The following is a 17,273-nucleotide window of genomic DNA, read 5'->3' on the forward strand; positions in this document are numbered from 1 at the left end:
CTGGCATCTACCCGGCAATGCAGAAAATTGCCCAGATGTATCCTGTACACAAAAACAGCTCAAGACCAACCTAGCCACTTACCGCCCTATCAGCCTACTCTCCACCATCATCAGCAAAGTGATGAAAGGAGTCATCATCACTGCTACCAATAAGCATGGAAAAGGGGTTTCAGGAACTCCCTGAACGTCACATGGATGAGGTTTAACATTTCCCCAGAGACATGAAAGAACCTTATACTGAATCACACTATATGGTGCATCCTCATCAGTAAAGGCATCACCTCCTATGAGCAGACCAGAGTCGCAATTGCCAACTGGAAATGCGAGTTCTAGAATTCCAGGGCCGCAAGCTCGCCTATACCAACAATACTTCTGTGTTCAACATACAACAAATCTTCACACGCTCAAACTGGACTGACGAGTCACCTGAAACAAGGTCATCTTCTGCCACGATGGATGAACAAGCAAACAGTCTTCCGAGCAACTTAAGAAAGGTTCTGGAACTCAATTATCTTGAAATATTTCTACAGTAATAAATTACATTTCTCTGTTTCTAACTGCAGAAACGCTCATTCCATTCAATCTCAGGTATTGTTTACTTACAGGAAGGCCGCGAGAACCAACAGGGCCAGGCGGACCAGCAGGACCAGACTCGCCCTAAGATCAGAAAATGAATGAATAATAAAAAGTTTTACCAATTGATCTTTCACGCTGATAACAGAGCATCAAAATGGAAATCAGCATTATGGGTGTGAATAGGGTGTGATTCAAGCCTTAATTTGTAAACTGTCAGATGAATGGACAGCTTTCTCTAGTGAGGACCAATAGAAATATCAAATAAACCCATTTATAAAAATGCAATTTGATATGGCAATGCAGAACAGACAATAGTGGATCAACTGATGGTTATTCACCTTGTCCAATTGTCCGATTCATTGACGTCATATATACACTGGGATCTACAGTGGGTGGCCAATCCACTTGCATGGACTTTACAGACGTTGAAATTAAATTTCACATGCTGCTAAATTCATCTATTAATTTTACTTGACAGGAACATTTCAGACATATTAGGCCAGGTTTTGCTGGAGTCCAGCATTTGGCAGCAAATCCAGTTAATTTGGCTTGTTCGTGCTTACTGAACTTAAAGAAACAATTTTGCAAACAGGTTTGATGGAAGCACAAGCAGATAATGGGATAGTGGCTGCAAAAAGGTATCTGAGACCTTAATGAGAAATAGGAGAAACATATCTTCTTAACCAATGAGTTAAATAAAACATTCTTTCACAGGATGGAGGCTTCGCTGGCGAGGCCAGCATTTGTTGTCCATCACTAATAACCGTGAATTTAAGTATTAAGGAATAAAAAGGAAGGACTGAGGAAGAGTGCATGCTAAAGTGGGTGAATTCAATGCCAATTTGGATGCAGTAAGAGAATAAAGAAATATAAACAAGAGACAAATTTGACATTTTCAAAATCTCCCACAACAATTCACAATCTAAGGAAATGAAACTCGACACTTCTGGTTGATTTCTTTCTGGACAAGATGGGTTGATTGTAATTTTAAAAAAACTTTTTCCACTTAAGGGGCAATTTAGCATGGCCAATCCACCTACCCTGCATATCTTTGGATTGTGGGGCAGAGACCCAGCAGACACGGGGAGAATGTGCAAACTCCACACGGACAATGACCTGGGGCCGGGATTGACCCCGGGTCCTCAGCGCCGTGAGACCACTGCACCACCATGCTGCCCTGATTGTCAGTAATTAACAAATATCAAGGTCAAAAGGAACTTATGCTATGAATTACTTGACTTAACTGTCTGTGATGAATTAAGGAGCAAATACAGCAACTTCATGAAAATTGTGAGGCGGTTAAATGCAGGGTATCATTTCTGCACGCTAATGATGGACTATTACTTGAAAGTTACAGGGCTTCTCATCCTTGCCATAGGTTGCCAACCGATTGTTTAGTAATAATGTGTTCATGTGCTGTTACTTCTTTCAGCAAAATCTGACCCATTCTGTTGAAGCTTTCTGTTATTTATTGACGCTAAATGACAACCAATCTTTCTTAGATGATAAACATCTAAAGTTCATGAAAATGTAAAATTACCCGTCCTCCTAGACCTCCTGGTTGACCTGGTAGACCCATAGTTCCTTGCTGTCCCTGCGTGAGACCAGAAAATAGTAAATATTTTAAGCACAGATTGTATATAATGAAACAAAATGGTTAACAAATATAGCAAAAATATTGTGTGCTTACTGCGGCACCATCTTTGCCTGGTGTACCATCAGGGCCACTGGGACCAACCTCCCCCTGTCACAGAAAATGCAGACTGATTAGATGCAAAGCTGAATAACTACTGAAAATATTTCATATTGTAGAAACAATTTATAAGTGAGGTATCTGGTGGGAAATTAGGTGTGATTTTTACCAGGTGGCTGGATGTGATCCGTATCACAATCCACCCAAATGTTTTTGGAAGGGAGGTGAATTTTGCACTGGCACTGAGATGGGCAGGGCAGAAACACACCAGCAAGCCCGGCTTCACATAGATCAAGGAGCCTTTTTTAAAGGGCACACGGATCATAAAGTGTCAATAAAGGCTCGCCCCCAAAGACTCGCCAACACGGGGTTTCAATGGCCCCGCCCACCATCCTCATCAGCATCAACCACCCTTCCCCCAACCCTCCAACACCAAGGATTGATGGCATCGGGGCATTGGGGTCTTCCCAGTCGGTCTCATGTCAGACTCCTTCTCGGCATTATCAGCGCTCCCCCCCACATCACCATCCCATAGGTGAGCAACACCCCGCTATGGGATTGCACAATGCTCCCCTTATGCCCCCCTTCATGCCGCATCCCTTTAATGCCTCCTTTCAGGCTCCATCCCTTTTAGATCCCTCCCGTTTCATGCACTTCCCCCTGCCACCCTGACAGTGTCAACACTGAGCGGCACTTCCAGGGTGGCAGGGGGCAGTGCCATGGCACCGTCTTGCTATGTCCCCAACCACCCAGGGCTCTGATGTCCTCAAGTGAACCCCCAGCGCAGTCATCATGTTTGGTTTCCAATGGTGGAGACCAGTAACGATTCCTGTCGGCTTCATGCTGCACCGACTGGGGTGGGGAGGGAGAATACTGGGAGCCATGAGAATCCGACTTCAAACTGTCCCAGCATATTTAAATTGTGATTTAAATATGCTAATCTGGTTCATGTCCAGCGAGGGCATGAACTCGATTCCGTCAGCTTCAGTGGGCCAGGAGCATCGCGTAATGTTCAGCGCCTGGCACAAATCCCATTTTGGGGCTCTCCCACTATTCCCCAGATAGCAGGATTTGCGCCAGGCGCAACGTGGTGGAGAATCACCCCCATTATATTCAATAGAAATGAAAAGGAAAAATAGAAAGAAAAGCCATACTAACTCTTTCACCTTTAGGACCTTTGCCACCTGGACTACCTTTTTCACCTGGCATACCTTGCATTCCTGAAGAGCCCATTGAGCCAGGAAGACCTGGAGGCCCAGGAGACCCCTGTACATTCAAAGAGGAAGCAACAACAAAACTTAAGTAATGGCTTTTCTTGTGTTTATATATATATATATATATATAATTTATTTAATTAAAGAAAACTGGAATGTTACATACTTTAGCTCCTTCTAATCCACTGTCACCTGGAAGGCCGCGTGGGCCTGTAGGCCCTGAAGAACCCATGTGTCCGACCTCACCTGCCGGACCAGCCTCTCCCTAGATTTCAAAGATGAAATATTAAATAACACCAAATCTTTAAAAAACTTGCATTCATTTTTGAAGCCAAGCTAATGTTGAACTTACTTTTGGACCAGTTGCACCTGGGGAACCAATTTCACCATGGGGTCCCTAGCAGAAAAGAAATTGTCAAAATGACTTGCTGCTATTAAAAGGGGCAATCACTGAACATAAAGTGTTAGGGCAGAGCAGTTGACTGACTGTTCTTTTGTCTAAATTATCCCTAACTCCTATTTCATTGGTTCCACAGAGATTTACCTTGGATCACTGTTGGTGTGGCATATCCTGCAAGTCTTGCATTTCATTATTGGTTCCCTTCTATGCCGCAAGATGTAGGTGGAAATTAATGATTATTTGGTTTGTGTGTGTAAACGGGATTTCCATCAACCTTTCGGTGACAAATCAAAGAAGCCCCCAAGGAAGTTTAACTCCTGATCAAACTAGTAGATTATTCCACACATGACAACTTGTCTAATATCCAAGTTCTATCATTAAATTCTCCTGAACAATGAGCACCCATATTGTCAAGACTTTGACACATTTTGTTCTAAACCTGGATGTCATCTCAAGATATGGATTCAGAGGGTCAAGTTTCACCTCCTGCCGAACTTCATCAGAAGGTGTGACGAGCAGCAATGTTAAAGAGTTGAGGCTTCCTGCAAACGGCTAAGTTGTGGTAGTGACAGAAAAATTGCCTCATTGTTCACTATGGCACCATGGAGACATTATGATACTTTATGACAGAGGACTATGAAGTGAGTTAGGCCATGAGTTTAGAGATTATATTAGTAGAGTTCTGTTGCTGCAAATGGCCCAAAAAGCCCATTGATGCTCAGTTGCTAGATATGTACTTAGTCTGAGCCATGAACATTAATGAAAAGTAATATTAAAGTGGCAACCCTTCTCCACAGTGTGCAGTAAGGTAATGAGTGAGGGTCCAAATTACAGACCATAACAGGACAGTTTAGCTTAGGAATTGAAGGCAACATAATCCTATTAGTACTTTTATTACTTGTTGGTTCATCTCATTTAAATTTGTGAATCAGGAGCTCTTGAAAGGGCTATTGTTCTGACTGTCTGATGACACATTTTGCACTGATCCTGGTGATTTTATCCTGACTAAATAGGTTATTGCACTTCTCTATACCACATTGCTGTGAACTAGACTGGATAAATGTGTAAAGATTGATGTTTGTGTTAATAAAATTAAACATCTTACCGGCTCACCGGGTTTGCCATTTTCACCAGGAGGACCTGTATTACCACCCAGACCCTAATGTATGACAAATGAAGGATGATAATTAAATCGACACATTCAGGAAAATTGATTATAAAGTAGGACTTGCTTATACATCCCAATTTAGTCATTTTTTCCTGACTTAATTAGGCAACCTAAAGCATTTTGCAGCCAATAAAATTCTTAAGTTTCTAAATTTCAAAACTGATTGATAAGTTTTGGCACAGCAAATATACTAAGCGTTACGAACCAAGTTGGCAGGTAAAGTGGATGTTAGCCCTGAGCTAATTGCATGGCACAACAGACTCAAGGGATGATGATCCACACTTATTCCTATGCTCCTATGTTCAGACGTGTAATCACTGCTGTAATAAAGGGAATTATGCGACCAGCTTGCACCCAGCCAAGGTGTACAAACAGCAATGAAAAATGACCGGATCATCCAATTGAGCAAAGTTAGTTGAGGGATAAATATTGGGCAGAGCACACTCTTCTCCCCTTCAGATAATGCCATAGGATCTTTTCCATTCATCCTTAGGGCAACTGGGTCTCAGTTTAATGGATGACCTGAATGAAGGTTCTTGCAGCACTACCTCAATATTACAGCGAAATGGAACCTGGAGTTTATGCTCAGAATTTCTGGAGCGGAGTTTGATCCTTCAATCTTCTTGTGCACAGGTGAATGTGCTACCACTGAACTTGTAAACCTGATTAGACTTGTTTTTTTGAGTCATGTGACAGGATAGCATTGCATTTCAAAATGTATTCTATTAGCTTCCTACCTTATCATTGCACAAGTCCAATCCTGGCAATAAAGCCAAAATTTGTTGAAGTGGCACCGTTGGTTTCATCACCAGGGGAGCCCAGAGGTGATAACGGTGATTACAGTTCCAATTTTGCCACCGTCCAGTGCGACTTGTGACGATGACCATGTTAGGAAGGGTAAGTGCGTAACTAGAAGTAACTAGCAGGCATAGTGAATATAGCCCAATGTCAGTCAGCTCTAATGCTGATTTGACACCAGACTTGCCATTTTGGAACATGCAGGTCCTGCTCTTAAACACTCGCAGCACAACATGTGCTTGGCTGCACAATGGAAACTGCAAATAAGCTTATAGATCTGAGTTCTGCAAACACTCAGGAGAAGTGCTTTGTGTTTCGTCTCCTTTTCTATTTTGTTTGCTTAGAAATAATACCCAAGGTGCACAACATATTGCCGGGATTCTTTGATCCCGCGCCGAGTCGGAGAATCGTGCCACACCGCTCCGACGCCGGGCCGCCGATTCTCCGGCAACCGGGACGTGCCAGCCGGAGGCCATTGAAAGAGGCACCCCAGCGATTCTCCGCGCCTAGACGGGCCGAGTGCCCACCATGTTCCGCCAAATCCCGCCACGTCGGTTATGTATGGTCCTACCGAGTGGCATTTAGGAGTTCTGGCTGTGGAGGCCGTCCTGGTGGGTGAGGCATGGGGAATCCGACTACCGGGGGGGGGGGGGGGGGGGGGGGGGGTCGCCACAGTGGCCAGGCGCGCAATTGGGGCCTACCAATCGGCGGGCGGGCTAATTCCGGGGGGAGTGGGGGGCTATGTTCCTCCGCGCAGGGCCCCTGTAGGGCTCCGCCCTATTGCCAGGGGGGTGGCGCGGACTGCAACCCACGCGCATGCGCGGACTCACGCCGGCCATGGCGCTCCGGCTTTCGAGCGCTGGAGCAGTGGACATCACTCTGATTCCATACTAGTCCCCGAGGAAGAGTTGAATGCCTGGGCCTGGAGGCCCATTGACGCCGAGTCGCTCACGCCGGTTTGGACGCCGCTGTCAACACTGGGCCTGGATTTCGGAGAGTCCCGGCCACTATGCCCATTCCTCTGTAGTGGAGTCAAATTAGTCTATTCGTCTAACAAGAGGAATTCAAGGTGAATGCTGGTGTTTTCCAACTTAAAACAAATACTCACAAGTGTTGGGTCAGAGGCAGTGTCAGGATAATTTATCCTCATTGCCAGATGTAAAGATGCACTTTCATAGACATCATTAGAAACACAAAAGGTGTTATTAATAAGAAAGCAGCAGACTCAAGGCTGTAGCTAGCTCACAAAACATCTCTGCCTCAGAGAACCCATTGGGGTGATTCTGCGAGTCGCAATCAGTCACAAAGGTTGCGTGACCCTGACTCTGCTGTGTTGCTCTTAAAGGGACAATCACCACACCCTTGCACCCCAACCTATAACTGTGGTCTACCTTCCCATTTCTGTGCCTAGCCCTCTTCTGCCTTTCCCAACATGCCGATAAACCCTTACCCCTTCTCCCACCCTAATCTGCCTTACTCCATTGGCCTTCAATATCGTAATCCTTCCCCTAGTTCAGATCTAATTATTCCCCATCCTCTGCCTCCTCTTCAGCCTAACAGTGCACTTAATGGACTCTCCCTGCATGAAACACATAGTGAACCTAAATCTAGGTCTCACACACCAATCATAGTGTGTCCCTGTCACAGGCCAACAGAACTTTTACGGTGCAAAATGAAGCCATTTGGCCCATTGTGTCTGCACCAGCTTTCCAAATGGGTATCATTGTTTAGTGCCATTCCCCTGCCTTTTTCCCGTACTCCTGCATATTGGTTCTATTCAAGTAATAATCTAATTCCCTCTTGAATGCCTTAATTGAACGTGCCTCTACCACACTTCCAGACAGTGCATTCCAGACTCAAATATTCAATGGGTGAAAACATTTTTTTCTCACATCGCCCTTGCTTCTTTTGCAAATCAACTTAAATCTGTTCCCCCTTGTTCTTGATCCTTTTACAAGCAGGATTAATTTCTCACTATCTGTTCTGTCCAACCCCTTTCATAATTTTGTACATCGCTATCAAATCTCCTTTCAACCTTCTTCTCTCCAAGGAGAGCAGTCCCAACTTCTCTGATCTATCCTCATATCTGAAGCTTCTCATGCCTGGAACCATTCCTGCAAGCAGAACATTCTTGCAAGAAGCTTGTCAACACATTGAAGGATTGAAACAGTTGCTGTACCCACAAAATAATTGAAATAACTATTGAAGGTGATTAATGCACCAAAATAATTGTACCTGAACACCAGGAAATCCTTGCAGACCTGACTCTCCTCTTTCACCAACTGCGCCCTGAGAAAAGACACATCACTCAGCCTGTGCACTTAGGAGAAGAAGTATGTGAATACATTAGTTAAAATCAAACCGATAACCCTACACTATTCAATAATTTATCTCCTCCTCAGTTATTAACAACATGTTTTTAATAAATGAGAATAATTTTTCAATATGGACTCAGTGGAATTCTCCATAACTTCAGAGCATCAAATGAAAATCAACACAATGGGGGCGGGGGGATTTTCATCAGGTGGTATCTGATCAGCTGCTGTGAGACTGGCTGACACAGTGGACAATCAGAAACACACTTGCAAAGATTTTATACAATTAATAATTTCTTGGATCCATGGAAAACAGTCCTTGGGAAACAACACCTGGCAGGATATAGGTGCAAAAATATCCTGTACATGGGGCTCACTACATGCACCCAAATTCCTCTGGTGGCTGACTGAAAGAAGCACTTTGTTAATAACTGGTCTAATATCTGGTTTAGAATCAAACCAGAAATGGATTTGCCTGCCACATTGCATTCAGCATTACCTTGAATACTTCCTGATGTCCTTAAGGGAACACTGGAGGCCACCGAGATATAATGCAAGTTTTTTTTAAAGTACTTATCATAATATGGGGCCAGGAGGAGCTCAGCCGCCTATCCTGGTTCCTCATTAAAACGATGAGTAATTGCTATCCGTCACATCCTCGGGTCCTGATTTCCTTCCCAGTCTTCTGGCCTCACCCCAGGTCCTCAACATGTTGCTGTTAACCTGCAGCCCTGGGATATTCCATCCCACCTAATCCCAGATCCACAACTGGAAAGCTGCACCGAAGGCTGTAGTTGGCACCCGCAGAGAGCTGATAATAAGCAAGTGAAGGCTAGGAGATCAATGGCCCCTGAGATACATCCAGCAACCAGCTTTAGTCCACACCCCAACTTGGGAATGTTCCAATTTCTGGACAAAGAACACTGATTCCACGGTGTAGGGATAATGGTATGGACAAATAACCCAGAATGTGGCAGCTCAAATCCTACCATAGCATATATGAGCAGCGACTTTGAAGGCAGCTGGATTGTTGTAAAAGCCAGTTGGTCCATTAAGACCCTTACCTTCTCTGACTCACACCCATATATATCTTCTTCATCTCTTCCCGCAGCTGGTGGTGCACTAAGGCAGACTTTCATCTGTTTCCATAGCTAGTAATGCCCAGAACAGATCGCTAGTCTGTCACCAAGCGCTCCTCATCAAACATAGCTGACCAGGATCTGTTCCACTCTTACTTCCTGCCAGTTAGTATGTTGGAAGAATTTTGCAGGTTGACAGTCAACCTGTTTGACAGCATTATTAATGCACCTTCCTTAGCCACCAAGTCCTGGGGTGACACTCGAATCTGGAGCTTCTGGTTCAGAGACAGGGATGCTACCCACTGTGCTACAAGACCATCCCTATGGTATATGGGTGACTCTTTCTGCATTCTGAGGTGGTCTGGCAAACCAATCAATGGTGAAAGTAATCATCTGAGGAGATAGGCCACCTATCACCTATTTCAGCTAAAATAGAGAAGGGCAATAAATGTGTTTTTTCCTGTATTTATAGAATCCTAGAATCCCTACTGTGCACAAGGAAGCCATTTGGCCCATCAAGTCTGCACAGACCCTCTGAAGGAGCGCATCACCCAGCCCTATGTCTGTAACCCCACTTACCCTTTTCAGACACAAAGGGACAATTTAGCATGGCTAGTCCACCTAACCTGCACAATTTTTGGACTATGGGAGGAAACCGGAGCACCGGGAGGAAACCCACACACACACGGGAGAATGTGAATACTCCACACAGTCACCCAATGTTGGAATTAAACCCTGGTCCCATGGCCCTGTGGGGCAGCAGTGCTAATCACTGTGCCCCCGTGCCATCAAGAGGATATTTATTACAGTGGATTCAAAAGATAACCCTTGTTTAATGGAAATAAATATTTACGGAAAAGCTTAAATAAACCTGCTTACGATACAGAGAAAACATTTTTGTTTCAAAAGGCATAAATTCAAAACCATACTTACAGTTTTGCCAGGCACACCCGGAGGTCCAATCACCCCAGGTTTTCCAGGTAAACCCTGCCGACATAGTTTCAGTATTATTAAGCATTGTATCATTAACATTTGGTAAAGAGACTCTTCCAATAGAATTAAACTAAATATTTACAGTATGTACAGACCTGTAGACCAGGACCACCTGCAAATCCTTTCGCACCATCTTTGCCAGGTTGTCCCTTGTTGGGGAATGGTGTGCAGATGGAGCAAAAGAGAAATCGCATATAAGTAATGCTTCAATCATTGATAATAACTTCCATTTTATATGAGGCCTCTATACATGTGTTTCTGCTCTGCTTCCTAAATTTTACTTCAAGCAAGACGATCATAGATTCTTACAACACGGGAGAACATTCGGCCCAGCATTCCTATGCTGGTTGTTTGAGAGAGCTATCTAATTTGCACTCTACTGCTCTTGCATGAAACAACAATGTCCACTTGTCCAGCTTTTTGCAAACAGGAAAAGATTCCATCTTTGCAATGTGATAGAGTTCCATCAACTAAAACCATTCACACACCAATTGGTTTCAGCCATATCGTTATGACGACTTGATGGTTATGTTGTCACTTGCACATCAAGACATCATGAATGTAGCAAAGCATGGAAGTCAACATTCATAGAAACATGCACATTTAATGGATGACTTGCACTTACATCACTGCCCCTTGGACCAGGGAAACCCATCACACCTGGTGAACCTCTCTGTCCAGGTGAACCACCTGGACCTGGAGGACCCCGATCTCCAGAAAGACCCTGGCAATAAAAATTGGATGATTTGATAAGGAATAGAATTCATCCTTGAAATGCCATACTCACACAATCATATGTAACTGGGCGGAAATCAGTCGATGGAAACAAACAAGGCAGAGACAAAAGATACTTAACATGTCTAATAATTGCAAGAAATCATCATTGTGCAAAACAAAATAGAGATAATCAGCATTTTCACATTCAGGTAGATAGTAAACAACACAAAGCCAGAAAACAAGTTGCTATTTATGTTTAGAATCTTTACAGTTAGTTAGCAAATAATGTTCATTGCAATCTCAGAATTCTGACACATTTGCACTAGTTAGATCTTCCTGTTGCAACATTTAGAGGCCATACATAGATGAATTAATTTAGCTGTACATTATTATGCTTCTATTGCAGAATAGGGGTGATAATTTTGCCATACTCTGCTATCAGTTTGAAGCCTCATTAGACAGGAGTGCAGAGCAGCACTAGAGTATTCTCTTAAAAATGTATGCTCCTGCCTGGTGTGATGTGCTGCCTGCAATGTCTTCCAATATTAGCCACTACTTCATTCCAACACTTACCCTTAGCTTAACTCCACCATGACAGTGTTACTGTAATCTGCTGTGACATTGCTCAGCGTAACACACCAATGACTATGCTTACTTTAATCCACCATAAGACCATAAGACCATAAGACATAGGAGTGGAAGTAAGGCCATTCGGCCCATCGAGTCCACTCCGCCATTCAATCATGGCTGATGGGCATTTCAACTCCACCTACCAGCATTCTCCCCGTAGCCCTTAATTCCTCGCGACATCAAGAATTTATCTATCTCTGCCTTGAAGCCATTTAGCGTCCCGGCCTCCACTGCACTCCGCGGCAATGAATTCCACAGGCCCACCACTCTCTGGCTGAAGAAATGTCTCCGCATTTCTGTTCTGAATTTACAGCTATCTGAATGACAGCTATTTGCTGAGCTCCCTGATGAAAACCCACATAAATTAAATGATAGGTGACTTGCCATCCATTTTACATCTGTGTTTGAGCTATTTATTAATTCATTTATTCTTGTTCCTGAAACTACCATTTATCCTTCATTTCCTCTTCATTTGACTAGTTTGTTAATTGCATTTTTCCAATATGTCAACCAGCCTCAATTTGGAGAGGAGGAAGTTATTTCTCAGGGATAGCTGAATGGAAGGGAACAAAGCAGATTCAGCTGGCAAGTCTGTCACTATTTCATTGATTTCAATTTCTGTCATTCGGAATCAGCTGAATGATGGTGACAAGTGCAGGGCTGTGCATAATTACATGAAATAAAATAGGCACTCTCTGAGATGTTAACGGGATATATGGAGACTTCCTGCACAAATTTTACCTTCCACTTTACTTGTAGCAATCACTGATTTATGAACGTGTCATTCTCTATTAGTTAATGGTGGTTGAACACATTATAATGACTGCATTCTGAGAGACCGGGTGGCATTCTGCTGGATGATTTCAATATTTATTTTAACAATGACCCCAACAAGAGGATTCTAAGCTCTTCGCTTGTGGACCCTACTCAGATATAAATTTGAATTATCTATCAATGCCTTTTTTGAAAATTACCTGTGGTCCATGTTTACCAATCGGACCAGGGCTCCCAGGGTTTCCTGTAAGTCCCTAAAGTAAAGAAAGACATCTGGAAATTAAACCAGTAAAAACATTTGCCAGCACAATAAAATTTCCAACAATTTTTTCCCCATTATTTCTTTAAAGAAATTCTGCTTCTTACTCTGTGGCCAGGGATACCGGCATCTCCAGGACGACCTGATTCACCGTTAGCCCCTCTGGACCCTACGGGACCCGGTGGACCATTTTCTCCTGCCGGACCCTATTAACATAAAGTTAGTATAGAATGAGGAATTTGGAAACTGTTATCAAAGTGAAAATGTGGAAAAGAAATGTCAATATTTATTGAAACTGAATTTAAATATAATGAGATCTCCTGACCTTTTCACCTAGTGGTCCACTTAGACCAGGGACTCCTCTTACTCCCGGAGCTCCCTAGAAAGAGGAATAGAAATTTAGGTTGCCAGTGTTATTGAAATATTCACAACTTTTGAGTTTTAAAATAACTTAACCATGAATGCCATTGACCTTTAATGATCCATAACAGCAGATAATTAATTGTAACTACTTAATGTACTTCCATTAAGTTTTGTGACACCGCAACATATACGGTACAATACACTGTACTCCTAAAATACAAAGGCTACACTTGTGTAGTTAAGTAAGGATAGTTAACATTTGGGGCAGCACGGTGCTGTGTTATCTGTGTTGGTCGAACATCGACTGCAACTGGATGCAGTAAAACGAGAAACAAGCTTCCGACACAGGAGATGGTCCAACACTGTTTTATTGAACCTGTTGATTGCTGTACATAATCTGCTGTGGGTTGACACTCTATTAACCTAACTGATAACCTCCTACTGGCTTGACCAGACTAGCTTTCTATCACATGGTGATGATGTTCATTGGCCTGTGCACTGCGACTATCTCCCTAGCCGTGTCCTGTGAGAGAGACCGAGCCTTAATGCCCTGTGGGCTTTATAGTGGTGGTGTCCTGCCTGGTGATTGGTTGTTCTGTGTCATGTGTGTTCATTGGTTATCCTGTGTGTCAATCACTGCCTGTCTGCATCTCATGATACACATGTGTGGATATTACGACACATGGTGGCGCAGTGGGTTAGCCCTGTTGACTCATGGTGCAGAGGTCCCAGGTTCGATCCCAGCTCTGGGTCACTGTCTGTGTGGAGTTTGCACATTCTCCCCGTGTTTGCGTGGGTTTCGCCCCCACAACCCAAAGATGTGCAGGGTAGGTGGATTGGCCATGCTAATTTGCCCCTTAATTGGAAAAAGTGAATTGGGTACTTTAAATTTATTTAAAAAAAGAATAGTTAACAATTCCTCAGTGTTTCCCCCCCATCTCCTCCTCTAACCAAAAAAAACCACGGCCGTTGGGAAGCGGGAGCAGGGGCCTGTCGTGAAGGTGAGTGAGTGCCTTTAAATTTGCTTACCTTTCAGCGGGAGCAGGGTTTGAGGGAATATCAGGTAAGCTCTTCCTTTCTTTTTATTGTTTTTTTTAAATCTAGAGGTGATGTCAGGGAAGGCAGTACAATGCTCCTCCTGCAGAATGTTTGAGGTGAGGGATGCCGTCAGTGTCCCTGCTGATTTCATCTGTGGGAAGTGCACCCAACTCCAGCTCCTCAAAAACCGTGTTAGGGAACTGGAGCTGGAGCTGGATGAACTTCGGATCATTCGGGAGGCAGAGGGGGTCATAGATAGAAGCTTCAGGGAGGTAGTTACGCCAAAGAATAAAGATAGATGGGTGACGGTGAGAGGGGCTGGGGTAAGCAGTCAGTACAGGGATCCCTTGTGGTCGTTCCCCTTATTAACAGGTATACCGCTTTGGATACTGTTGGGGGGGACGACTTGCCGGGGTCAGCCATGGGGTACAGGTCTCTGGCACAGAGTCTGTCCCTGTTGCTCAGAAGGGAAGGGGGGAAAGGAGTAGAAAATTAGTCATTGGAGACTCCATAGTTAGGGGGAGAGATAGGAGATTCTGTGGGAACGAGAGAGACTCGCGGTTGGTGTGTTGCCTCCCAGGTGCCAGGGTCAGCAATGTCTCAGATCGTGTTTTCGGGCTCCTTAAGGGGGAGGGGGAGCAGCCCCAAGTCGTGGTCCACATAGGTACCAACGACATAGGTAGGAAAAGGGATAGGGACGTAAGGCAGGAATTCAGGGAACTAGGGTGGAAACGTAGAGCTAGAACAAATAGAGTTATTATCTCTGGGTTGTTACCCGTGCCACGTGCTAGCGAGACGAGGAATAGGGAGCGAGAGCAGTTGAACACGTGGCTGCAGGGATGGTACAGGAGGGAGGGTTTCAGATTCCTGGACAATTGGGGCTCATTCTGGGGTAGGTGGGACCTCTACAAACGGGATGGTATACACCTGGACCAGAGGGGTACTAATATCCTCGGGGGGAGGTTTGCTAATGCTCTTCGGGAGGGTTTAAACTAGTTCAGCAGGGGATTGGGAACCTGAATTGTAGTTCCAGTATACAAGAAGCTGAGAGTAGTGAGGTCATGAGTAAGGTTTCAAAGTTGCAGGAGTGTACCGGCAGGAAGGAAGGTGGTCTAAAGTGTGTCTACTTCAATGCCAGGAGCATCCGGAATAAGGTGGGTGAGCTTGCGGCATGGGTTAGTACCTGGGACTTCGATGTTGTGGCCATTTTGGAGACATGGATAGAGCAGGGCGAGGAATGGTTGTTGCAGGTGCCAGGGTTTAGATATTTCAATAAGTTCAGGGAAGGTGGTAAGAGAGGGGGAGGGGTGGCATTGTTAGTCAAGGACAGTATTACGGTGGCTGAGAGGACATTTGATGAGGACTCGAATACTGAGATAGAATGGGCTGAGTTAAGAAACAGGAAAGGAGAGGTCACCCTGTTAGGGCTTTTCTATAGGCCTCCGAAAAGTTCCAGAGATGTAGAGGAAAGGATTGCAAAGATGATTCTGGATAGGAGCGAAAATAACAGGGTAGTTGTTATGGGGGACTTTAACTTTCCAAATATTGACTGGAAACACTATAGTTCGAGTACTTTAGATGGATCCATTTTTGTCCAATGTGTGCAGGAGGGTTTCCTGATGCAGTATGTAGATAGGCCAACAAGAGGCAAAGCCGTATTGGATTTGGTACTGGGTAATGAACCAGGACAGGTGTTAGATGTGGAGATAGGTGAGCATTTTGGTGATAGTGACCACAATTCGATTACGTTTACTTTAGCGATGGAAAGGGATAGGTATATACCGCAGGGCAAGTGTTATTGCTGGGGGAAAGGCAATTATGATGCGATGAGGCAAGACTTAGGATGCATCGCCTGGAGAGGAAAACTGCAGAGGATGGACACAATGGAAATGTGGAGCATGTTCAAGGAACAGCTACTGCATGTCCTTGATAAGTATGTACCTGTTAGTCAGGGAGGAAGTGGTCGAGTGAGGGAACCATGGGTTATTAAAGCAGTTGAATCACTTGTCAAGAGGAAGAAGGAGGCTTATGTGAAGATGAGACGTGATGGTTCAGTTGGGTCGCTTGAGAGTTACAAGTTAGCTAGGAAGGCTCTAAAGAGAGAGCTAAGAAGAGCCAAGCGAGGACATGAGAAGTCTTTGGCAGGTAGGATCAAGGATAACCCTAAAGCTTTCTATAGGTATGTCAGGAATAAAAGAATGACTAAGGTAAGAGTAGGGCCAGTCAAGGACAGTAGTGGGAAGTTGTGCGTAGAGTCCGAGGAGATAGGAGAGGTGCTAAATGAATATTTTGCGTCAGTACTTACACAGGAAAAAGACAAAGTTGTCGAGGAGAATACTGAGATACAGGCTACTAGACTAGAAGGGCTTGAGGTTCATAAGGAGGAGGTGTTAGCGATTCTGTAAAGTGTGAAAATAGATAAGTCCCCTGGGCCAGATGGGATTTATCCTAGGATTCTCTGGGAAGCTAGGGAGGAGATTGCTGAGCCTTTGGCTTTGATCTTTAAGTCATCTTTGTCTACAGGAATAGTGCCAGAGGACTGGAGGATAGCAAATGTTGTCCCCTTGTACAAGAAGGGGAGTAGAGATAACCCCGGTAACTATAGACCAGTGAGCCTTACTTCTGTTGTGGTAAAAGTCTTGGAAAGGTTTATAAGAGATAGGATGTATAATCACCTGGAAAGGAATAATTTGATTAGAGATAGTCAACATGGTTTTGTGAAGGGTAGGTCGTGCCTCACAAACCTCATTGAGTTCTTCGAGAAGGTGACCAAACAGGTGGACGAGGGTAAAGCAGTTGATGTGGTGTATATGGATTTCAGTAAAGCATTTGATAAGGTTCCCCACGGTAGGCTATTGCAGAAAATACAGAGGCATGGGATTCAGGGTGATTTAGCAGTTTGGATCAGAAATTGGCGAGCTGATAGAAGACAAAGAGTGGTGGTTGATGGGAAATGCTCTGACTGGTGTCCAGTTACTAGTGGTGTGCCACAAGGATCTGTTTTGGGGCCGTTGCTGTTTGTCATTTTTATAAATTACCTGGAGGAGGGCGTAGAAGGATGGGTGAGTAAATTTGCAGATGACACTAAAGTCAGTGGAGTTGTGGACAGTGCAGAAGGATGTTACAAGTTACAGAGGGACATAGATAAGCTGCAGAGTTGGGCTGACATGTGGCAAATGGAGTTTAATGCAGAAAAGTGTGAGGTGATTCATTTTGGAAGGAATAACAGGAAGGCAGAGTACTGGGCTAATGGTAA

At 44.2% G+C, this 17,273-nt stretch overlaps 1 protein-coding gene across 1 annotated transcript in view; it reads right to left on the minus strand.

Moving 5' to 3' along the window:
* The window catches only part of LOC119961822 (collagen alpha-1(II) chain-like), a 223,418-nt gene that overhangs the window by 65,580 nt on the left and 140,565 nt on the right, over positions 1-17,273 (minus strand). Inside the window, exons 20-33 of the mRNA XM_038789189.1 lie at positions 12,942-12,995; positions 12,724-12,822; positions 12,558-12,611; positions 10,862-10,960; positions 10,332-10,385; positions 10,177-10,230; positions 8,085-8,138; positions 4,989-5,042; positions 3,836-3,880; positions 3,650-3,748; positions 3,428-3,535; positions 2,267-2,320; positions 2,117-2,170; positions 604-657 (exon numbers count right to left, since the gene is read on the minus strand). Coding sequence (XP_038645117.1) covers positions 604-657; positions 2,117-2,170; positions 2,267-2,320; positions 3,428-3,535; positions 3,650-3,748; positions 3,836-3,880; positions 4,989-5,042; positions 8,085-8,138; positions 10,177-10,230; positions 10,332-10,385; positions 10,862-10,960; positions 12,558-12,611; positions 12,724-12,822; positions 12,942-12,995 — 936 coding nt within the window. The remainder of the gene's footprint in view (positions 1-603; positions 658-2,116; positions 2,171-2,266; positions 2,321-3,427; positions 3,536-3,649; positions 3,749-3,835; positions 3,881-4,988; positions 5,043-8,084; positions 8,139-10,176; positions 10,231-10,331; positions 10,386-10,861; positions 10,961-12,557; positions 12,612-12,723; positions 12,823-12,941; positions 12,996-17,273) is intronic.

This window comes from Scyliorhinus canicula, chromosome 2 (genome assembly GCF_902713615.1).
Source record: "Scyliorhinus canicula chromosome 2, sScyCan1.1, whole genome shotgun sequence".
In the NCBI taxonomy this organism is placed as follows: Eukaryota; Metazoa; Chordata; class Chondrichthyes; order Carcharhiniformes; family Scyliorhinidae; genus Scyliorhinus; species Scyliorhinus canicula.